The sequence below is a fragment of the Myotis lucifugus genome, unplaced genomic scaffold (genome assembly GCF_000147115.1).
Source record: "Myotis lucifugus unplaced genomic scaffold, Myoluc2.0 scaffold_27, whole genome shotgun sequence".
NCBI lineage: Eukaryota > Metazoa > Chordata > Mammalia > Chiroptera > Vespertilionidae > Myotis > Myotis lucifugus.
In genome coordinates, this window is record NW_005871075.1 from 1767923 (window position 1) to 1793066 (window position 25144).

At 39.8% G+C, this 25144-nt stretch overlaps 1 protein-coding gene and 1 pseudogene across 2 annotated transcripts in view; one reads left to right on the forward strand and one right to left on the reverse strand.

Annotated features, from left to right (window-relative positions):
- MCM4 (minichromosome maintenance complex component 4) overlaps positions 1-15663 on the forward strand; it is a 16828-nt gene extending 1165 nt beyond the window's left edge. Inside the window, 14 exon segments of the mRNA XM_014453669.2 lie at positions 714-877; positions 965-1066; positions 1462-1557; positions 1639-1734; positions 2487-2625; positions 5048-5268; positions 7285-7405; positions 10467-10726; positions 10929-11294; positions 11715-11842; positions 12909-13116; positions 14261-14489; positions 14650-14783; positions 15453-15663. Of these exon segments, the coding sequence (XP_014309155.2) occupies positions 714-877; positions 965-1066; positions 1462-1557; positions 1639-1734; positions 2487-2625; positions 5048-5268; positions 7285-7405; positions 10467-10726; positions 10929-11294; positions 11715-11842; positions 12909-13116; positions 14261-14489; positions 14650-14783; positions 15453-15545 (2357 nt within the window). The 3' untranslated portion in view covers positions 15546-15663.
- Positions 15664-23021: 7358 nt separating this feature from the next.
- LOC102443168 lies at positions 23022-23521 on the reverse strand (annotated as a pseudogene). The gene has a single exon (XR_001347685.2). The product of XR_001347685.2 is annotated as a prefoldin subunit 1 pseudogene (transcript).
- Between the last annotated feature and the right edge of the window lie 1623 nt (positions 23522-25144).

Here is a 25144-nt window from a genome sequence, read left to right on the forward strand (position 1 = left end):
CTACCCATGCATATGCCTTTGACGGAATCGAACCTTGGAACCTTCGGTCTGCAGGCCAACGCTCTTACACTCAGCCACACCGGCATGCGGAGCGTGTGCTTTTTATAGGACATTCAGTAGACCTCGGAATCTTCACCAGGAGAGGTTGCAATAAGCAACCAGTGTGCTATTGCATTTAGATGGCTTAGAGCAGTGGTTCTCAACCTTCCTAATGCCGCGACCCTTTAAGACAGTTCCTCATGTTGTGGTGACCCCCAATGTCATTGTTACAAATTAAACATAATTAAAGCATAGTGATTAATCACAAAAACAATATGTAATTATATATGTGTTTTCCGATGGTCTTAGGCAGGGGTCCTCAAACTTTTTAATCAGGGGGCCAGTTCACTGTCCCTCAGACCGTTGGGGGGCCGGACTATAGTTTAAAAAAAAAACTATGAACAAATTCCTATGCACACTGCACATATCTTATTTTGAAGTAAAAAAACAAAACGGGAACAAATACAATATTTGTATTTGCATGTGGCCTGCGGGCCATAGTTTGAGGACCCCTGGTCCTAGGCGACCCCTGTAAAAGGGTGGTTCAACCCCCTAAAGGGTTGAGACCCACAGGTTGAGAACCTCTGGCTTAGAGCAACAGCGAACATGCTATGTTGTCTGGTTTGATGTGCTTCTAGGCTTTCATTGCGAACATCCACATTTTGTTTTTATAGCTATTCCCCTTGACTTTGACGTTAGTTCACCACTGACATATGGCACCCCCAGCTCTCGAGTGGAGGGAACCCCAAGGAGTGGTGTGAGGGGCACACCCCTGAGGCAGAGGCCCGACCTGGGGTCTGCTCGGAAGGGACTGCAGGTGGATTTGCATTCCGATGGGGTGAGTACACAGCACAGTCTTCTGGTAGCTTGGTTTGGGGGCATAACGTGGTTCATTAACGTGCTTCTGTCGTATTTTTCTGTGTAGCCAGCAGCAGAAGATGTAGTAGCAAGTGAGCAGTCTCTAGGCCAAAAACTTGTGATTTGGGGAACAGATGTAAATGTGGCAACATGCAAAGAAAATTTTCAGGTGAGCTATGTGTTCAAATTCATACTCTTAAGGCTGAAAATGCTGGGGGAAAGTGTTAATGACCTATATTTAAATAGCCATATACCTAGTGGTAGATTTTTTAAATATATTTTTATTAATTTCGGAGAAAAGGGGAGAGGGCGAGAATCATGGATCAGCTGCCCCCTGCCCGCCTGCCCCTCCCCCCACTGGGGATTGAGCCATGAACTTCTGGTTCACCAGTCGATGCTCAACCACTGAGCCACTGGTGCCAGGCCCTACTGGTAGATTTTTATGCAGCTTAGAATTGTTGCTATTTTCTTGCTTTGTAATATTGACATACTCATAACTTTGTATTTTGAATACTTGCTTATTCCTCAGTGCATTAAACTTAATATTTTTCTCCCCACATCAAGAGATTTCTTCAGCGTTTTATTGACCCTCTGGCTAAAGAAGAAGAAAATGTTGGTATTGATATTACTGAACCTCTGTACATGCAACGACTTGGGGAGGTAATTATATATTCTTACTTACAAATTCAAATTATGCATTTCAAAACAATCAGACTATAACTTGTTCATTTGATCTTGTAGATTAATGTTATTGGGGAGCCATTTTTAAATGTAAACTGTGAACACATAAAATCATTTGACAAAAATCTATACAGACAGCTCATCTGCTACCCACAGGTAAGAATTTGTCTTTGACATTGATGAATTCCATAAATATCTAGAATATCTTAAGAGTTTCTGAATAGCAGAATTTCCTCGGTGGTAACAGATAGAATATGCCTGCAAGGCAAAAGAACTTGCCTTAGAAAGCCATGTTTAATCTCCTTTAAGATAAGCCCTTTTCACACTTTAACATTTCTGAAATTGGGATGTGTGTTACTGTCAGTGACGCATTATCGTTTAATTGGTACTATGTCAACTATATTGATTGTAGTTATAGACTTTGGAGGCAAGCAGACTCAGTTTTAAATATTGATGTTTTCTGCTTAATAGCTATGTAACCTGGCTCAAGTTGCTTAGCTCCCCGGCCCCAAAAGGCTATTTCCTCATCTACAGAATGGGGAACAAGTGTTGACAAATTTGAATAAAATAATTATGGTTTAATTTATTGGTATTATTTCACTGTGAATAAAGTAAAACATAAAAGTATGTGCTCAAAATTTATTTTGTTACTGATTAAGAGCCTAAAATATGCCAGTATATACTGAAGGCACTATTTATATATAACCACATTTAATCCCAATGAGAGCTTGCGGACGTAAGATAATTGAGTGAACCCACGATTTATAAATGGTATGTGTGTGACTAAAATAATGCTTTTGGATTATGCCATGTGTTTTTGCTTTCACCCTTTGCTAATATGAAATGCTTTATGTGTAACCGTAAGATGGAAATGCAAACACAGCTTGGTGTCCTCTCATTTTTTATAGGAGGTTATCCCAACTTTTGATATGGCTGTCAATGAGATCTTTTTTGACCGTTTTCCTGACTCAATCTTAGAACATCAGATTCAAGTAAGACCATTCAATGCATTGAAGACTAAAAATATGAGGAACCTGAATCCAGAAGGTAATTTTTTTAATTGATTTTAGAGAAAGAGCGAAAAATGTTATTTATGCATTTATTGAATGACTTTTGTATGCTCTAACTGGAGATGGAACCCGCAACCTTAGTGTATCAGGACAATACTCTAACCAACTGAGCTTCCCAGCCAGGGCCAGAAAGTAATATTTTTAATAGGAAAATACCTTACATGAAAATAAGCAAAACCTTATTTTATCAAGGAACTTTATTTTTTTTAATATATTGATTTTTTACAGAGAGGAAGGGTGAGGGATAGGGAGTTAGAAACATCGATGAGAGAGAAACATCGATCAGCTGCCTCCTGCACACAACCCACTGGGGATGTGCCCGCAACCAAGGTACATGCTCCTGACTGGAATTGAACCTTGGACCCTTGAGTCCACAGGTCGAAGCTCTATCCACCGAGCCAAACCAGTCAGGGCAAGGAACTTTAAAATAATTGGAGGTGGTAGGTTGCAAATTGATAAAATAGTATCAGATTCAGCTAACCTGTATGATTATGAACTCATCAAGCCTTTTTTAACTTAACAGAAATTATATAAAAGAGTATATAACTGTTCTCTATCTTAAGGTGAACTTACCCAAATACTATAATTTTACACTTTCTCAGAATCACTATAGAAAACAAGTACAAATATGATCTCTGCCCTAGAGCTTAAAAAATAAATCTAGTTGGGAAAGTAAATGAAAAAAGGGGTAGAATAACTGAAGAACAGTGCGGGAGATGCCTCACCCAGGGAGAGAAGGAAAGCACTGGGCTCAAGTGGGAAGAACTCATGGTGAAATAGAAATTGGGATTATAGCAAGGATTTGGAAAGCAGACATGAAGGAATTCTCTCTAGACAGCAGAATGTAGCCAGACACAGGGAAGCAAAACAGAGCTATGTGTGCACAGTGAGTGATGGCTGAAGCAGGGAGTTTGGCTCGCAATGTTTGCATGGAGGTTGGAAAGCTTAGGTCCTAAAGAGCTTTGAATTCCAACTTAACTGAGATTTTTATTCCAAAGTCTATAGGGAGCCATTAAAGAGAAAGATTGACCACTCTTGAGAAGTTCATGGGCGGTCCAGTGTGCAAAGTATGTTGAGGTTCAATTGGGAGACTAACAATAGCTCAAATATAGGGCAACAGGATCCTAAGCTGGACGGTGGCCATCAGAGTAAAAAAAAAACAGGACAGCCCTGACTGGTTTGGCTCAGTGGATAGAGCGTCGGCCTGTGGACTCAAGGGTCCCAGGTTCGATTCCGGTCAAGGGCATGTGCCTTGGTTGCGGGCACATCACCAGTGGGGGGCGTGCAGGAGGCAGCTGATCGATGTTTCTCACTCGTCGATGTTTCTAGCTCTCTATCTCTCTCTCTTCCTCTCTGTAAAAAATCAATAAAATATATATTTAAAAAAAAAAAAAAGATTGAGGTATAAAAGCTATTGGCAGTTAATGAACACTGCTTTAGGTAAAAGTATAAAAGACATAAATTTCAGTCAAAGAAAATAAGACAGCCAATAAACATGAGCAAGTGTTGGACTTCACTATTTATTGAAGAATTGTAATTTTTTTATTTTATTTTTTCATTTATGAAATCAGCACCTGGAATCATCTCTGATAGGAATTCTGGTGGGGACATTGGAAGTGCTTAAAGGATAGGACAATCTATAAGGCCAGCAATAGCTGGCTACGCTGTCTTGTTGACTAGAAATGACAGCGTAACACGTTTAGAACCAGCAGTGGGAATTAGTTGAGGGAAAAGTTGTTGGGGAAGGTCCAAATTGTAGAGTGGGAAGTAGTCTCTAGGGGGCCTTATATGATGAAGATTGGCTAAGTTATATAGTGCTTATCTCTGTCAGGTACTGTTCCTTCAGCTTGTATTGTATAAACTGACTCTTAATCCTCAACAACTCTGAGGTATATGTGTCCCCAAGGTCCAGGCCGGGTGGCTCTAGAGTCCATGCTTTGTGCATACACTGGGACAGCAGGACTTCCATGTGGCACAGTGAGTGAGGTGGAAGGCCATGGGACAAAATAGGCAAAAGCATAGAGTTTCTCATCTGAAACTGGAAAGTGGAGCCAGACAGGAGGCAGCTGAGAAAAAAAGGTGGTAAGATGCCTGTTGGATAGGGGACTCAGGAAGAAAGAGCCAGAGGTTCGTTGGAGTTGAGAGGAAGGCAGACTGGACACAGGAAGGGCATTCTAGGCCAGACCTGAAGGTAGCCAATGAGATGTTCATGCCCTGGCCACAGTGCCTACCTGTTACCCCCACCATCACCAGGTACCTCTGTGCCTCCAGGTATGATTCTTCTGTGCTTGACAGCAGACCCAGACCTGCCTTGGCAGGAATCCAGCCCAGGGAGATACCACAGCTGACGGAGCTAAGGGCAGTGGCTTATGGGCAAGCTGACCTCTCTCTTCTTGCAGACATCGACCAACTCATCGCCATCAGTGGCATGGTAATCAGAACATCCCAGCTCATTCCAGAGATGCAGGAGGCCTTCTTCCAGTGTCAGGTGTGCGCCCACACAGCCCAGGTGGAGATGGACCGCGGCCGCATCGCCGAGCCCTGTGTATGTGAGCACTGCCACACCACCCACAGCATGGCACTGATCCACAACCGCTCTGTGTTTTCCGACAAGCAGATGGTACGTGGCCTTCCTGGGTGCGCTGGGTGGCCTCCCTTTGGCATGTTTGCCTTTTTGTTCTGGTTTGATCTGGATCCTCAACAAGCCTAAAAAAACTTCTCCACTTGTGAAGCCTTAAAACCCTGCTTCCTAAATGGTGTTCAGCTACTTCATTCCTTCTCTCTAACTGGACGATTTGTTACAGGGTTGTGGGCTGGATACTTGGGGCACGGTTAAGGCTTCTACTTTGTGATGCCAGTGTCCCTGCTTTATTGCCAGTGAGCACCAGTTCATTACATATTTCACATTCTCATGGCATAAAATACTTTATAAAAGGAGATAGAGTGCATTCTTCCACTATACACATCTTAAATTTAATGGTTGACAGATCAAATTAGTCTCTTTGATTTATTAAATATAACATGGGATGTTTCTGTGGGAATTATTAAAGATTATTTTAAAATTTTAGTGTTTTAAATAAGATTATATAAAATAAGATTAGTAAAAATTATTTGGTTAAAAACTCATTTTTGCAAGTGTTCCACTGGTTAAAAAAAAAATGGGTTGAGAAGTTTTTCTAAAGTTCTCACAGATTTTATTGTATAAGAAGTTTGACCTTTTACCTCTCTAATCATGAAATTTTTAAAGTGAAGTTCTTAAAATGACAGAAATAAGTGGGGGGAATGCAGAAAAATTATTGACTATTGTAATGGTGCAAAAGTATGCACAAGGACTTGTTAAGTTTTATTTTGTTGCAATGTTTAAATAATTTTAGTGTTAAGTAAGGAGAATGTGTTCAAAATACTACAAAAGGTAATTTCCCTTATTGGGAGTCCATAAGAAAAATATTAACAAATGTGAAAAATAATTACCAAATAATTGAAGATTAAGATGTAAATTGTATCTAATATTGGTACAAATTATTGGAGCAAAAGTACGTCAACTCTCGCCAGCATGGTGTTAAGAGCTGGAGATACAAAGGTGGAACTCCTGCTCCCAAAGAGCTTTAGTATGTATTTGTAGAATGCTTCAAAGACTCCCAAACAAACTTAGAATAAAACCTGTCTTTCAGAGAAGCATCAATCAGATGGACAAACATCAGAGGGAAGGTAGGGGAGGGTGGGGGTAAGGGGCAGAGATCAACCAAAGGACTTGTATACATGCATATAAGCGTAATCAGTGAACACAGGCGGGGGGGGGGAGGGGGATAAGGACACATATATAATACCTTAATCAATAAAGAAAAGAAAAGAAAAAAACCTAATGTCTTAAACTCATATCCAAGACTATATGGCCCATCATCAGCCACAACACACCTTTGTACCCACAGACCTCATCGATGACAGTGTCTCAACTATTCCTTTATACCTAGATCATCAATGAAGCTCAAGCCTGCTGTAAAACCTTTGCACTTGCTGCTCTTTTTTTTTTTTCTTTAACATGTTTTTATTGAATTTCGAGAAAGGAAAGAAGAGAGGGAAACATCAATCAGCTGCCTCCTGCACACCCCCTCCTGGGGATTGAGGCATACAAACTGGCGACCTCTAGTTGCATGGGACGAAGCTCAACAAACTGAGCCACAACTGCCATGGCTGAACTTGCTGTTCGTTACATTGAGAGCACATATTTCCTCCCTAATATCCTTAAACCTCTTCCAAGAGGTCGCCTGATTTGAGAAAGGCCTTTCCATCCAGGAAATCTAGAAGCAGCTTCTAAAAATAGAAATGTAGACAAACATTTATACAAAGATATACCCACTAAACCTTAAAATGGCAGAAAATAATCACCTAAATTGCTGCCTCCCTGTTCCCCCAAATAGGGGAATATTTAAGTAAATAACATTCTCACAAAAAGTGTTCATGTCACATTAAAAGCTTTGTTAAAAACCTAACTACCTAGAGAATAAAATAAAGAACAGTGTTTTAAAAAGTAAAGATGCTGGGGATCGAACGAACTTCTGTCTTAAGTAGTACAAAGACTTGCTGTTCTCGTTATGCTTTCTTCATTTGCTGACTCTGTATTCACTGCTCTCTTCAGATCAAGCTTCAAGAGTCTCCCGAAGACATGCCTGCAGGCCAGACTCCTCACACTGTCATCCTTTTTGCTCACAATGATCTTGTTGACAAGGTTCAACCTGGGGACAGAGTGAACGTTACAGGTAGGAATGTAGGTTGTATTAATGCAATAAGCCTGTCTTGGCTTTTTTTTCTTTTTCCATTGACTTATTTGTTGTTTTTTGTTAATCCTCGCCTGGGGATATTTTTTTCATTGTTTTTTAGAAGGAGAGAGAGTGGGAGGGAGGGAAAGGGGAGAGAGAGAAAAACATCAATGTGAGCGAGAGACATCCATTAGTTGCCTCCTGCACTCTCCCTTAACGGGGCGGGGCACTACCCAGGTACATGCCATTGGCCATTGACCAGGAATCGAACCCGAGACCCCTTTGGTTCGACAGCTGATGCTCTAATCACTTAGCCACGCCAGCCAGGGCTCAATTGATTTGTTTTTAGAAAGAGAGGGAAAGAGAAACATCATTGATTGGCTGCCTCCTGCACAGATCAAGTCTCCAACCTGGGCATATGCTTTTAGGGGGAATTAAACCAGCAATCTTTTGGTGCACAGGACGACGCCCAGCCAGCTGAACCACTCTGCCAGGGCTGTCTTACTTTTAACCACACTTTTGAGTCAGTCCTTTGACTTGGTCATGAATTGGCATGGGGCTTGGTCCTGCCTCCAGCTGTCATTCAGATCTTGAGATGGGTGTACTGCTTTAGTCACTTTCTTCTTAACCCGGCAGGACAGAACCTATCAGTGCATTGTCCTTACAGTCACTTGCTTCCTGCTGTTGCAGTAACCCAGAGCTATGCAAGTATCTTGAATGATAGTGTTGGCATCTTGAGAAAACAACTTCAGACACTGGCAAGATTTGAGCTATGCCAGCAGCTCCAGGAAGTAGGTCTCACCAACTCTGGAATTTTAAATAATTCTACTTATTTCCTAAATGCGAAGATAAGGGTTAAAATTTATTATAGAAAAGAAAATGGATCAGAGCACCCTGCTTCCATTCTGGGAGTTACATTATGGTATTTTTAGAGATGGGGAACCTGAGACTCAGAGAAGTATTGATCAGTGTAGCTAAAATCCTAAGTAATTTGTGATACGAGGACTCATGCTCTATTACTGCCAAGAGAGTACTCCACTGCACAAAATGAATATGTCAGTTTCTTTTCATGCTTCATAGCAGTGTGGGCACTTGGCTTCTTGGGGGTGGGAGGTATTTGTGTTATGGCAGGCGTAGTTCTTGAATGAAGGCAGTGTGGAAATTGCGTCCAAGGAGCAGCGAAGGGTCCTGGGCAGTCAGTCTATCTGTTCCATTCAGTGAGTCTGGACTTCTCATCCTGTGTCTTCCCCAGCAATCTTAAGTTTGTAAAGTACCTGTAGTCTTAAGTTTGTAAAGTACGTGTAGTGTTAAAAATTGAAAGAATGTGTCATCTTTAGTGAAAAGGATTGGTAATCCTAGTTCTGCCCCCCTACCGCTCTGAAACCCTTGATGTTATATTTTATTAAGATACTTTTATGTTAATAAGAGTATATTAAGTACTTTATCAAGTATTTAATCAAATATGTTTTTAATATGTTTTTATTGATTTCAGAGAGGAAGGGAGAGGGAAAGAGAGATAGAAACATCAGTGATAAGAGAGAATCATTGATTGGCTGTCTCCTGCATGCCCCCTACTGGGGAACAAGCCCACAACCCGGGCATGTGCGCTGATAGGAATCGAACCAAGACCTCCTGGTTCATAGGTTGATGCTCAACCACTGAGCAACACCAGCCGAGCTCCAGTATTTTAAATTGGAAATTGGAATTAATGTGATGATACACGTTAAAGTATTGGAGGAGGGGGCTGTGGAAAATGCTGTTGACATGTCAAATAAGTATTATCATTGCTGTTCTGTGAAGATGAATCATTATAGACATCAATAAAGATAACTGAATTGCTTTAAACATAGTAAACATAAACATAATAAATATAGTCATCCATCCCTAATCTATCTTCGTGTGAAAAGTAGTGTGTATTCTAAGACTGTTACATATAAACTGATTTTTATGTTAAAAGAATAACATTGACCTGTTAAATAAACAAAGGACAGGTGATCTTTGTTGTGAAAGCTGTGAGGGAGAGATTAGATATTTTCTCCTCAAAAAGCAGCAAGAAAGTAAGTTGTCCTGGAGTTCAAGGATTTTAGTTTGAAATTTTAAAAAGATAAACATCAGATTTGGGAAATTTTTGTTCTTGGAGAATGAATGAACTAGTATGGTTGAAGAGTTGATTGTTCATCTACTTCTTTTAGTGTCCATAAGTTGTATTCTTTAGAAAGCAGGCTGGGGCACAACCATTCACCTAGAAATATGTCCTATTATGAACAAAATACAGTTATTTTTTCTAAATCGTATTTTCACATTTTACTCAGTAGATTGTCTTATTGTCTGAAATAATTTGTGGGTGATTTTTTTTTAAAATACATTTTATTGATCTTTTTTTTTACAGAGAGGAAGGGAGAAGGGATAGGGAGTTAGAAACATCAATGAGAGAGAAACATTGATCGGCTGCCTCCTGCACACTCCCTACTGGGTATGTGCCCGCAACCAAGGTACATGCCCCTGCCCGGAATCGAACCTGGGACCCTTGAGTCCGCAGGCTGACGCTCTATCCACTGAGCCAAACTGGTTAGGGCTTTGTGGGTGATTTTTAAGACTTGAACTTCCTTTCCAAATTTTTGGTACAGGATTTTAGTAGTATTTGGTTCTGTTCAAATAATTACTAAGCAGATTGTCCACTTAAGGGAAATGAAAATACTATTTATTGAACACAGCCGTGAGCCAAGCATTGTTCTAGAAACAAAGTAATTTCATTTAAACGTAAGAATGATTATATGTAGTGTAGTTATGCTCATATAGGTGCCCAAGGTCACAGAGCTAACAAGTGGTGACATATGAAACCCATTTTCAGAAACCTGTGTTCTTTCCAACGTGATCCTGTCCCCTTTGGCGGAGAGGTTTACAGTGTAATCTTGAACCTACACCCAGGGAGGCAGAGTGCTGGGAAGCTCACCTCTCTGGTGCTAGCTGTCTGCTCTCAGTGCTGCCCGTTGTCTGCACTGCTTACCTGAGCCCGGTAGTGGAAGGTAAAAGTATGTATGTCTCGTGGTTGTGCCCTCAGGCATCTATCGAGCTGTGCCTATTCGAGTCAATCCAAGAGTGAGTAATGTGAAGTCTGTCTACAAAACCCACATTGATGTCATTCATTATCGAAAAACTGATGCAAAACGTCTGCATGGCCTTGATGAAGAAGCAGAGCAGAAACTTTTTTCAGAAAAGCGTGTGGAATTGCTTAAGGAACTTTCCAGAAAACCAGACATTTATGAGAGACTTGCTTCAGCCTTGGCACCAAGCATTTATGAACATGAAGATATAAAGAAGGTAACAATGGAGTGTGTATATGTATGCATATATATATGTATAGATTGGTTAGTGATAACTTAAGGCAGTGTCACGTTCATTTTTCTATACCTTTATTTAAATTTCTTAGTTATAATCCATAGAGTAGAAAAGTACCTCTAACATTTAAACTATATCTCAGTTATTCTACAGTAAATGAATGTTGAGACGTGTTTTTGTTTAGGGGATCTTGCTTCAGCTCTTTGGTGGAACAAGAAAGGATTTTAGTCACACAGGAAGGGGCAAATTTCGTGCTGAGATCAACATTCTCCTGTGCGGTGATCCTGGAACCAGCAAGTCCCAGCTACTGCAGTATGTGTACAACCTGGTCCCCAGGGGCCAGTACACATCTGGAAAGGGTTCCAGTGCTGTCGGTCTCACTGCATACGTAATGAAAGACCCCGAGACAAGGCAGCTTGTGCTGCAGACTGGTGCCCTTGTCCTCAGTGATAACGGTATCTGCTGTATTGATGAGTTTGACAAGATGAATGAAAGTACAAGATCAGTATTGCATGAAGTCATGGAACAGCAGACCCTTTCCATTGCCAAGGTACGTCACATTCTCCACCCATAAATGTGGACACATTTGAAATCTGTAGGAAACTGGTAAATACTTTTAATATTAGATTGCAGCTAAATCTCTTGAGTATTTTTTACAGAATCCTCTTTATGAAATAATGTATTTTTGCTATGCTTACCCATTAATAATTTTGTCCTAAAGCTCATGCAAAGGATTTAGTTTTGGAGAAAGATGCAGTTGTAGCATATACAGTTACCTAAAGCTCAGTGCTTTACATGAATCCAAGGACAGGGTGTTGTCCCAAATGGGACCACTGAAGTCACCTTTACAAGGTGGCGTGGCTCTTGGTGACATTGGAGACATGGTAGAGGCCATGCCAGGAAAAGATGTCTTTCACAGTTCCAGCCATCATTCAGGTGAGACATCTAACTGCACTGTTTTCTCTGATAGGCTGGGATCATTTGTCAGCTTAATGCACGCACTTCTATCCTGGCAGCAGCAAATCCTATTGAGTCTCAATGGAATCCTAAAAAAACTACCATTGAAAATATCCAGCTACCTCACACGTTATTATCAAGGTATGAAAACATTTTTATTTAAGAGATGTTTGTTCTTTGCTTATTTGTAGAATTTTCAGGGTGGGATTAAGGAAAGGAAATACTAATATTCAACAACTGCTAATATCACAAACTCTTGAATGCAAAAATTTTCAAATTTGGTTGGTGAAGGGTTTTCATTGCAAGGACTGTGTGTTTCTTTACTCAGCTATGGGCAGCACCTTAATATTCATTTGTTTTTTGAAGCAATTAGGACATTTCACCTTGGCATCTATTTCAGAAGCCCTTCACCCACTACTCTTACCTCATTCCTAAAGCCACTATTGAGAATCAACCACTATACTCTGTTCTACAGAGAATAGCTTCACGTAGTAGATAACTTTCTGAAAAGTTAAATTTTTGAAAGCATAATCATAATTCCCACTTTTGCTCAATCCACTACTACAAATATTCATGTGTTTCATAAAATTGTTTTGCATTTTAATTGACTTTTTAACCAAATAGTTATTTTTTCTCTAAGCAGTTGAATGTGGTTTTTTTGTGTGTGTTTTTTTTAATATATTTTATTGATTTTTTACAGAGAAGAGGGGTGAGGGACAGAGAGTTAGAAACATCGATTTGAGAGAAACATCGATCAGCTGCCTCCTGCACACTCCCGACTGGGGATGTGCCCGCAACCAAGGTACATGCCCTTGACCGGAATCGAACCTGGGATCCTTGGGTCCGCAGGCCGATGCTCTATCCGCTGAGCCAAACCGGTCAGGGCATGAATGTGTTTTTATTTGTATATTCCAGTCTTTAAAATTATAGTAACATTTCCCTCGGGGAAATCTTTAATTCTTTGAATCAGCTGTTTCTGGCCAGGCGAACAGTCACTTGGGTGGGAACAGAGCAGGGTGAATTGGATTGATCTGAAGGCTCAGTAGGCGACCTGGATAGAAGGGGTTTGGGGAGAATCCTCAGACGCCTGAGTAAATGCCATGTTCACTGTACATGCCTAGGTAGCCCAAGAGCAATTTTTAAATTATGCTTGTAGATATGTTGGTGTCCCGACTATGAACACGTTGCTTTTACAATATTTTCTCAGGTTTGATTTGATCTTCCTCATGCTGGACCCTCAGGATGAAGCCTACGACAGGCGTCTGGCTCACCACCTTGTCGCTCTCTACTACCAGAGCGAGGAGCAAATGGAGGAGGAGTTCATGGACATGGCAGTGCTAAAGGATTACATTGCTTACGCTCACAGCATGGTCATGCCTCGGCTGAGCCAGGAAGCCAGCCAAGCTCTCATCGAGGTAACACATGTTCATGTTTAAAGCCTGAAAAAATGTCTCTCTACAACTATTTTTTTTCTCCTTTGTTGCAAAATGATTTTTCCAAATGTAAAAAGGGAGAAAGGGTTAATTTATATAGGTTGTACACACACGTTTTACATTTAAATACTAAGTATAGTGGATTTAAGATCAGAATATAGGAGTTGAAGTATATGTCATTCTACTTAGTGACTTTGTAACTCTGGACAAGTAATCCAGTTTCTCTGAGCTTCCATTTTCTTATTTCTAAAAAATAAAATATTTTATGTTCACTTTTCAGTATTGCTTACATAGGCAGCAGTGCATGATGACACATTAGGTTATTCAAATATTGTCATAGGAAGAGGATTTTTATGGGCTTTGCATCCTAATGAAGCTCCCCAAATACTCAAAAGTTGAAGATAATATTAATTTTCCATTTGTATTATTCTTGTTTGTTTGTTTGTTGTTGTTGTTGTTAATCCTCACCTGAGGATATTTTTCCATTGATTTTTAGAGAGAGTGGAAAGGAAGGGGAGAGACGGACACATCAATTGGTTGCCTCTTGCATGCTCCCTGACCAGGGCTGGGCATCAAGCCGCAGCCGGTACATGCCCTTGACTAGAATCGAATCTGGGACCCTTCAGTCCGTAGGCTGATGCTCTATCCCCTAAGACAGACCAGGTAGGGCCCGTTCGTATTATTCTTGAGAGTTGCTCAAAAAGAAATAAAATTATGTCATCTATATATAAGTTTAATACAACTTACCTTTGTAGCATTATCCCAGTAACCTTTTGTGTGCCTTATTAAATGGGTCCTCAGCAAGGATATAAATTGGAGTCGGTGCCTGAGGAGCTTTTACAGATAGGCATCCTGATTGTCTTCTGCTCTGACTGCAGCCTGCCCCTTAGTCCTTTGAGTACTGGGCCTGTACTTTCACTCCCATTCTCCAAAATCACATCCGATACCACCTTCTTGTGCTTGGAGGCACAAAGCTTGATCTCATTTTCATTCCCCTCAATACCTGCACACGGCAGCCTGGCAGTAGTTTTGTTTATTTAATAGAACCCTAAATGTTTAAAGCTCAACCACGAAACTAAGGTTATTGTTAACAAGGAATTTGGGCATTTTTTTCTGTCTACCCTAGGCTTATGTAGACATGAGGAAGATTGGGAGTAGCCGAGGAATGGTCTCTGCATACCCTCGACAGCTGGAATCTTTGATTCGCTTAGCAGAAGCCCATGCTAAAGTACGGTTTTCAAACAAAGTTGAAGCAATTGATGTGGAAGAGGCAAAGCGCCTGCATCGCGAGGCTCTAAAGCAGTCTGCCACTGACCCCCGGACCGGCATTGTGGACATATCTATTCTTACTACAGGTTCGTTATTTGCATTAAACATAAAAGCACATGAAAATTATGTAATTGATATTAAACGTAATTGATATTGTTTTACCATTCAGCCACTAACCTTAATGGAAATTTGAGACATTTCACTTTCTAATAGAAGAAATATTTTCATTAATTTTTTTAAAATTAGGAATGAGTGCCACTTCTCGTAAACGGAAAGAAGAGTTAGCTGAAGCATTGAGAAAACTTATTTTATCTAAAGGGAAAACACCAGCTCTAAAATACCAGCAACTTTTTGAAGATATTCGAGGACAATCTGACATAGTAAGTGTTCCTATGTATTTTATGTGTAATAGAGTTTTTTATCTTATTATTGACTTTCAGTTCTTTTCCTCATTTTTTCCTTCATTTATTAAGTAGTAAATGTTAAGGATAATGGAGAAAAGTAATATCACCCATAAACCCATCATCAAGAAATAATCACAATTAAAATTTTATTTGCTGCTTTTATAATTTTTCCATGTGTATATATTCACATGTGGTCTTTTTTAAAAATGAACATAGTTGATTATATTTATGCTGCTTTGTAACTTGCTGTTTCTTTTTAATTAACAAATTAATATTAACACCATCTGTGAAAGCAAATAGATTTCATAATATTAATCATACTGGTTGGTATCATTCTTTTGCATGCACATTTCATCATTTACTTAATCAGTTGTTGCACAGTCAGGATGTTTGCAGTTTTTTGCTATTTTAAGTAGTAATAACTATCAAATTTATTTTGAGTTGTTTAGTGAAAAAAACTCTGATGGCCAAAACCAGCCTTTGCCTGCTATAATAATACCCCCCTTGACTTATGTATTTATTATCTGTGGCTGCACTGCTAGTTGGGGGCACAGTTGAGTAGTTAATGACAGATGCCAAGCTCTATAACAGGTAAAGGAGTACTTGATGTGTATAAAATATTTGTTTCTCTCCTTTTTCCCAAAGGCAATTACCAAAGATATGTTTGAAGAAGCATTGCGTGCCTTGGCTGATGATGACTTCTTGACAGTAACTGGAAAAACTGTTCGCTTGCTCTGAAGTCTTTGTGAGCAGTGCTGTGTGTTCTGCTTGTCTGCACTTGCTTGCATATGTGTGTGGCATATGGGCCAGTCAACTGCCACTGCTGCCATTACTGCAAATAGACTCTTAAAGTCATTATTTGGCTCCATAACATTTTTCTAACCTGGGTTCAATTTTTGTAGAGAAATGTGTTTTCATTTTTTCTAACACTTTTAAGTGAAAAATACTATGCCAGGTTGCAATAGAGATTATTTACTTAAACTGCCGTCTTTTAAAGATGGCAGTCTGGGTCATGGTTTTGATGCTAGACATTGTAAAAGGCAGTCATCCACATGCTTAAGGTTTTTATAGTATGAGATAAGATTTAGCCAGGGCATATCATTCTGAGTGAGGTAATAAAAGATCAGAGCCTTGCCCTAGCCGGTTTGGCTCAGTGGATGGAGCGTCGGCCTGCGGACTGGGGGATCCCAGGTTCGATTCCGGTCAGGGGCATGTACCTTGGTTGTGGGCACATACCCAGTGGGGAGTGTGCAGGAGGTGCTGATCGATGTTTCTTTCTCATTGCTGTTTCTAACTCCCTATCCCTCTCCCTTCCTCTCTAAGAAATCAATAAAATATATTTTTAAAAAAAGAAAAAAGAATTAGGTTCTTGGTTAACTTCTTTACTACTTTATCCTAATGTGTAAAACTTTATCCTAAATAAATGATAGACTTAAGTAATAACTGTTTATCTGGCATTATTTTTAACTAAGAAAAAAGGCTTTAATAAATACTACATTCAGCCCAGCTGGCGTGGCTCAGTGGTTGAGCGTCAGCCTATGAACCAGGAGGTCATGGTTTGATTCCTGGTCAGGACACATGCCTGGAATGAGGGCTCGATCCCCAGTGTGGGGCATGCAAGAGGCAGCCAATCAATGATTCTCATCATTGATGTTTCTATCTCTCCCTCTCTCTTCCTCTCTGAAATCAATAATATATATATATATGTATGTATGTATAAATAAATACTACATTCATGAAAATTTATGATCGTAAGTACTTTATAAATCGTCAAAGAAACTAATATAAATTTTACTCAAAAATTAATCAATTCCAGCAGTCATTAGTCTTATAAAACCATCATAATCTGAAATCTTACATGGAAATACTGCTATAATGAATAATCCCTGAAACATTTAAGACATTTTATGAGTTAGGCCTATTTAAGTAGACTCAAAATTCCTTAATAAGCTATTCATAGAAATGATATCTAATTGAATATTTAAACAGCATTAAAATGTTAATATTGGAATGAGAGAGCTCATCTGACCAAACTTTCATTTTTATGAATCATCATTCTTTGCTGTCCTTGATAGGTTTGTAAAAACATCTTATAGTTTGAAGGAGGCAATAGTTAGGTTGGTGTATCACCAAAGGATGCAAGGCAGACAGCCCACCAAGTGGCTTTATCAAGGAGATTTCCTCAGTGAACTCACTGATAGGAGATGCTTTTACACATAATCCTCAGCCACTCTGTAGGACCAATTCTCTCTTTTTAGATGGAGGAGGCAAGAAGTTTCATCTCTTGCCTGAAGACCCAAGAGCAAGAGAGAAAGCTGGAATTAAACCAGTTGTGTCTTCTGACTTTAGAACAACCATGCTGTGCTCAGGCTACAACTCAGGTTTTAAACTGTTCATTCTTTTGGACACACTGTTTACACTTCCAAAATCATGCAAAGAAGGTTCCCTGGTACTTGTTACATGGTGGGTATTTTATAAATGATCCATTGAGTAGAGAAGTCTTAATTTGTTGAACTGTGTTTTTGTGACCACATGGTTTTCAGACATGAAATGTTTTATTCACATCTGTAATACTCAACAGTATAGATTTAAAGAAAAAACAAAAACCACTGCCTTGGACTAGAGCAGTGGTCGGCAAACTCAGCCAACAGAGCCGAATATCAACAGTACTTCAAAATAGACTCGCCCAGGCCGAAAACTGACTTCTGCGCATGGGCCACGAAGTTTCAATCGCACTACATGCGCGCCCGCACGTGGTATTTTGTGGAAGAACCTCACTGAAGGGGCCAAAGAGCCGCATGTGGCTCGCGAGCCCCAGTTTGCTGACCACTGGACTAGAGCATCTTCCCCACTTGTACAAGGTGGCATATGTTGTGAAGAGTATAGGTGTGGGCTGCCCAGGTTCAAATCATGGCTCACCATTTATTCTCAGCATGCAATGCTTTTTTAAAAAAATTTCTTTATTGATTTCAGAGAGGAAGGGAGAAAGAGAGATAGAAATATCAATTATGAAAGGATCATTGATTGGCTGCCTCCTGCACACCCCCTACTGGGGATCGAGCCTGCAACCCAGGCATGTGCCCTTGGCCAGAATCAAACCTGGGACTCTTCAGTCTGCAGGCTAATACTCTATCCACTGAGCCAAGCCAGCTAGGGCAGCATGCAATGCTTATTGATAAGTGCTCAATGTTGTTACTATTAACAAAGAGAATAGGTAGGACAATATAATTTCAGCTTAATTCCTATGAATATAGTTTTTAAAACACTGTAATGTAATTCCATTTGAACTTTTCTCTCTGACACTGACCCTGAAAGATACTCAGAGTTGCTAATTAGAGTGACTTTATTTGATTTATATAAATATCCACGTGCCATTCTCCTTCCAGCATCCATCATAAATGTAACCAACTTCATGCAAAGGAGTAAAAAATTATCTAGAATGAAGAAATGGAGAACTTAATAACCCTTAGCACACAGGTTAGGAAATACTAACTTAAAGACAGTCCTGTTACTTATTAAATCTAAGGCAATTTCTTAAAATACCACTGTTATTCAATTTTTAAACTTTTTGAAATAAATTTTAAACTTACAAGAAAAGTTAAAATGTTTTTTTAATCATTTGAGAGTAAGTTAAGATGCCCCATTACTGCTAAGTACTTCCCAAAAACTGTATATCCTAAAAACAACACACAACCATAACAAGTTCATCACATAATTAAAAAATTCAATGTACATTCAATTGTCTCAATAATGTTCTTTAGCAAAAATAAAAATACATATTTTTCTGTTTCAGGATCACAGGTTGCATTTAGTTTTCATGTCCTTATTCTCCTTCAATCTGGAACATTCCTCAGTCTTTTCTCATCTTTTCATGACCTTAACATTTTTAAAGGCCAGTAGGTTTTTGTGAACTGTCCCTGATTTAGATTTGTCTGATGTCTCTATGATTAGGTTCTGGATATCTGTTTTTGGCAAGAACACCACAGAAGTGATGTGTCCTCGTGCATCATTATATCAGGAGGGTCAGTACACCTGAACTTTTACTGGGAAGTTTAACCTTGATCATCTGAGTTAAGTGGTATTTGTCAGGGTTCTTGTTTGTTTTGGTTTTTTGTTTTGTTTTGTTTTGCTTTTGGGTGGGGAGGCGGGGGGGAGAGGGTGCTTGGCACCAGAAGCAAGAGCCCGTCAGGGCTTAAAATATTTTTATTGATTCTAGAGAGAGGAAAGGAGAGGGATAGAGAGACACATTGATGAGAGAAACACATTGATCGGCTGCCTCCTGCACACCCTGAACTGGGGATCAAGCTCAAAACGTGGGCATGTTTCCTGAACAGGAATTGAACCCAGGACCTCTTGGTACATGGTTCAGTTCTCAACTACTGAGCCACACTGGCCGGGCAGGTTTCTTAATTTTAAATTACTATTTACTATTTTTTCTTTTGTAGTTTTAAGTATCTTGTGGGGAGATAATCTGGGGCTATGTAAATATTCTATTTCTCATCAAATAAGTGATTTGCACACACAATTTCCTTTATGCCTAAACACTAGAATTGGTCTTTTTGTTGTTAAAAACATCAGCTTTTTTTTTTTTTTTTGGTTTGCAACCCATAAGCAGCACACTTCAGCCCCCTACCCAATGTCCCTAGAAATTTTTTCAGACTCTGCAAATCTCATAAAATTAAAATGTACATAGGAAATCATGCCTCAAAGGCCCAAAACAGCCCTCATTAATACTCCTACAGATATATAATTAATAGGAAGACAACTTGCAAGTACTTACAGAAATGGGAAGATTTAACTAGAACTGATAGCAACTTTAGATGGCCAAGATAGAGCTCTATCGACACCTAACTTAATTTTTAGCATTCGCAATTGGAAAATGCCAACTCTAAAATTAAACTGAATAAATGGGAAGCTTCTTTCTACGAGAAGTTAATAACATTGAGAGCCTGTCTGAACTAAGGAAGACTTCTGAAGCCGCTCAATGCCAATGCCCCACTTGTCCTCCTCATCCACCTGCTCTGCTATACCTTACTTCATTGGCTGGACTTACTCTGCTTCCCTCCTTCCTCTTCTCTTTCTCTTCCTACCTCCTCCATCACAGCTCCCAAATGATCTCAGGGACACTCAGAATAAAAAAACAGACTTGAAAAAACCACCTAGAAATTCTGGTAGCTCCCTTTGGAGAAAAGCCAAGCTCAGGCAGAGGGAAAACAGCGATTTTATACATTCCTTGGATTAGAACAAAATTAAGGCATCTACCTAAAAATTTTCTCTGGGACCCTGATGAGTTCACAAAGAAATTTAACTGTTAGAACATGACTCTGGCTATTCTGACCTATTCCAATTAAATACACCTACTGGTTTCTGGGAGCAAAGCAACAGAATAACTAAACAGGGTTTTGCTGGGAAACTCCTGTAGAGGAGTCTGTTTTTTTTTTTTTATAGAAAGCCAGGTCACACTAAGAAAGGTTATAGAAAACTGAAATGGATTTAGAAAAAGAAAAGAGCCTTAGCCGGTTTGGCTCAGTGGATAGAGCGTCGGCTTGTGGACTGAAGGGTCCCACGTTCAATTCCTGTTAAGGGTATATGCCTGAGTTGCAGGCTCAATCCCCAGTGTGGGGCATGCAGGAGGCACCCAATCAATGATTCTCAGAATTGATATTTCTATCTCTCCCTCTCCCTTCCTCTCTGAAATTAGTAAAAATATATTTTTCAAAAATTGGAGCAGAATTGAATGAAATAAAGAACAAAAAGACTGTACAAAAAATTAATACAACAAAGAGCTGGTTCTTTGAAAAGATTAGTAAAGTTGACAAACCCTTGGCTAGATTCACTAAGGAAAAAAGGGAAACCCATATAAACAAAATCAGAAATGAAAGAGAAGTCACCACAGACATCACAGATATACAAAGGATCATACTAGAATACTATGAAGGACTATATGCCACCAAATTCAATAACCTGGAAGAGAAATGGATATGTTCCAAGGAATATATACCCTTCCTAGACTAAATGATGAAGAATTGAAAAATCTAAATAGACTGATCAGCAGAGAGGAAATTGGAACAGCCACCAAAAACCTCCTCCCCGCAAAAGTCTAGGACTAGATGGCTTCACCAGTGAACTACACCAAACACTCAAAGAAGATTTAAAACCCATCTTTCTGAAACACGTTAAAAAAAAATTTTAAAGAAGAGGCAGTACTTCCTAATACATTTTATGAGACAAACATAACCCTGATACCAAAATCTGGCAAGGATAACACGAAAAAAGAAAACTACAGCCTGGCTGGTGTGGTTCAGTAGTTGAGCGACAACCTATGAACCAGGAGGTCACAGTTCCATTGCCAGTCAAGGCACATGCCCGGGTTGCAGGCTGAATCACCAGTGTGGGGCATGCACGAGGCAACGGATCAATAATTCTCTTTCATCATTGATGTTTCTAGCTCTCTCTTCCTTTCCCTTCCTCTCCAAAATCAATAAAAATATATTTTTAAAAAAAGAAAACTACAGATCAACATTTCTGATGAATACAGATGCAAGAATCCTAAACAAAATACTAGCAAATAGAATACAACAGTACATACAAAAATAATACATCATGATCAAGTGGGGTTCATTCCAGGGGCACAATGATGGCTCAACATGCAAATCAATCAATGTAATATACCATATTAACAAAAGAAAGGATAAAATCACATGATCTTATCAATAGATGCAGAAAAAACTTTTTGGTAAGACACAACACCCATTTGTGATTAAAACACTCTAATAAAATAGGAATAGAAGGAAAATGCCCCAACATAATAAAGGTGATAGATAACAAATCCTTTCAATATTATACTGAATGGAAAAAACTGAAAGCTTTTTCTTTAAAATCAGGAACAAGACAAGAATGCCTAGTCTCACCACTTTTATTCAATATAGTTCAGGGAATGCTAGCCAGAGCAATAAAGCAAGAGAAAGAAATCAAATGCATCCAAATCAGGAAGGAAGAAGTAAAAGTGTCACTGCCGATGCCATGATTCTGTACATAAAAAAGTAAACCTGAAGACTCCACAAAAAAACTATTAGAAAAAATAAATACAATAAAGTTACAGAATAGAAAACCAATGCACAAAAGCCCACTGCCTTCCACTATGCTAACAACAAAACTTCAGAGAAAGAAATGGAAAAAACAACAACAATGCCTTTTACATTTGTAACTAAAAGAATAAAATAGCTAGGAAGAAACTAAACAAACAATGTCAAAGATGGGGATACTGAAAACTACAAAGCATTATTAAGAGAGACTGAAAAAGACAACAAAGTGGGAAAATATCCCGTGTTCATGGATTTTAAGAATCAACATGGTTAAAATGGCTATATTACCCAAAGCAATATATAGATTTAATGCAGTCCCCATCAAAATCCCTATGTCATTTTTTTTAGTTATTAGAGAGATGTTTTGAATATTTATTGCCCTTGTTCTTTAATAATTTAATTGTAAAGTTACATAATTTAATTTTTAATAATGGCTGCGTTTAACAACTGGCTTGCAACAAAATTCCTGAAAATTGAATAACTGGCTCTCCTGAGCCAGTATAAGCCAGCTCCAACACAACACTGCCCCTGAGCCTCTAGGAGCCTCAGAATTATAGTGTCCACCTTATGACCGAAGGGAGACAGTCTTGGAGGTGCTGCTGGCTTAAATGGGATGTTTGGGAAAGAGCAGGAAAAGAATCTTTAGGCATACTGCCACCAAGGACTGCTGTCCTCACTTAAAATTCAGCTATGCCCTGGTCTCCTTTCTTTCCTACTTCACATTCCATGGAGGCTGTGAGCTTGAAGAGTTTACTTGAAGGATCAGAGAGGAAAAAAGACGTGGGGAAGACTTCAATGCAGAAGGAGCAGGGCCCCAGCCCTAGAGAGGGACAGGGAGAAGCTCAGGTAGAGATAGCCTCTGCCTCTCTGTTCTCATTCATCGACTCAAGAAAAGCAAACTTAGCAGAGTGGCACAGATGCCTTTTATTGGTCTGACCAGCATGACTAGTAGGGGGCATGGGCAGAGCTCCCCTACCTGTCCTGGCTCCCATCTCCCCTCTCCTGGGAGTTCAGGACTCACCCCCAGGGGAGAAGAGTGTCTTAGGCAGAGATGGCAGGCAGAGCCAGGATAAAAAAATAAGGGCTTGGGATTTGAAAGGGGCTCAGGGTGATTTAAATCACCAGAAAACATAGGGTTACCAGGCCATCCAGATAAAATGTCCATCAGGGTACAGCAGACGCTATTTCCCTCACAAGCCCCTTGTCCTTGCCAGGAATGGGAGGGGTCAGGAGGGAAAGCTTCCCTAGAGGCTTCCTACTGTGCCCTTCGTGCCATCAGCATCTCCCAGATGTTGTCCTCAGCTTCCTTCAAGCTGCGCTCCAGGTAGGATTTTTTCTGTTCCAATTCTTTAATTTTTTCCTCTGCTATTTTCTGTTTCTCTAACAGCTGATTGTGAATTACCTCCTTGGACTGAAGAATAAACATTCTTCCTACACCTTCATACATGTTAGTCTCATCTACCAAAGTCATAATCTCTGTATCTGTAAGATGGGCATGCTTTTTCGTTCTGTCTAGCTGTTCAATCTGTATGTCTGCAAGCTTCGCCTTCTGTTGAGTGTCAATAACTTTAGCTTGAAGCTCTGTGAAGGCCTTCTTCAACCACAGATCCACGGGTGCTGCCATCTTGGCTAACTCTCTGCGCCTGCCCCTATGTCATTTTCTAAAATATAGAAAAAATCCTGAAGTTTGTATGAAACCACAAAAGGCTACAAATAGTCAAAGCAATCCTGAGGAAAAAGAATTAAGCCAGAGGTATCACTACCTGACTTCAAATTATACCACAGACTATAATAATCAAAACAGCATGGTATAAGCAGAAAAACAGACACACAAATCAATAGAACAGAATTGAGAGCCCAGATAAAAAAAATCCCATGTAGATGGGCAGATTATTTTTTACAAAAGAGCCAGAAACACACAAATACAATAAAATTTTTGTTCAATTTTCTTTGTCTGCTAATAATATTAGTCATAATAATTATACTTGTTCTTTGGGTTTTTCTTAAACCTTGTGTATATAGCACAACTGTTAATAATTGCTAAAGGTGTTTACAATAACTTTTGCATTATCAATAATGCATTTTTTATGGTTTCTCTTTTGAAATATAGAAGGAATGTTATTGCAAAGGGAAGGAAAGGGATGTATGTGTTTTTAAGAGAAGTTAAAAGGAAATAATTTGTTCTAATAATTTGGTTATTTCTGAATTAGTAAAAGGAGACAAATTAAGAAGAACAATAGGAGTTGTAGAAGGTTAGTGAAAAAGAAATATTGAGAAATGTTATGTATAAACTAGAGGCCTGGTGCATAAAAATTTGTGCACTTGGGCGGGGGCGGGGGCAGCCCCTCAGCCCATTGTGTTCTTACAGCCTTGGCCTCAATTAAACCTTGAGGTTATAGCTTCCAATTGCACAGCTAGCAGAAGTGAGATTAATAATGGTGCTTGAGCCTAGCCAGTGGTTCAGTGGTCAGAGCATCAGCCTACAGACTGAAGGGCCTTGCAGCCAGGGGTCCAGGAGCTGCAGTTAGTCACAGAGGGGGCAGTTGACTGCCCAGCCCTGGGCCCTGCTGGGACTGCAGATTGGATGGAAAGAGAGTAAACTGTGGCTAGGCCACTAAGCCAGGAGCTGATTGCAGGCGGGGAGAGGGGGTGTGGTGAGCAAAGCCGCAGGAGTCTAAGGCTGAGACTCACTGGGAGGAGCATGGCAAGCAACCCACCAGCATCCCACCTGGGAAGTTAGCCCCGATCTGATTCTGTGGGAGGGCGCCACCCATTGGACCTCAGGTCAGTGGAGGGGTCATACAGGTACTCTGATCAGTGATTGTAAGGGACCCTTTACTCTCTAGAGCAGCAGTTCTCAACCTATGGGTCGAGACCCCTTTGGGGGTCGAACGACCGTTTCACAGGGGTCGCCTAAGACCATTGGAAAACACATACATAATTACATATTGTTTTTGTGATTAATCACTATGCTTTAATTATGTTAATTTGTGACAATGAAAATACATCCTGCATATCAGATATTTACATTACAATTCATAACAGTAGCAAAATTACAGTTATGAAGTAGCAACGAAAATAATTTTATGGTTGGGGGTCACCACAACATGAGGAACTGTAGTAAAGGGTCTCGGCATTAGGAAGGTTGAGAACCACTGCTCTAGGGGAACTTTCATAAAGAGCCAGCTGGGGACTGCACAGTGAGGCCCACCTCAAGAGCAGGGGAGGCCTTTCCACACCCTGCGAGATGGC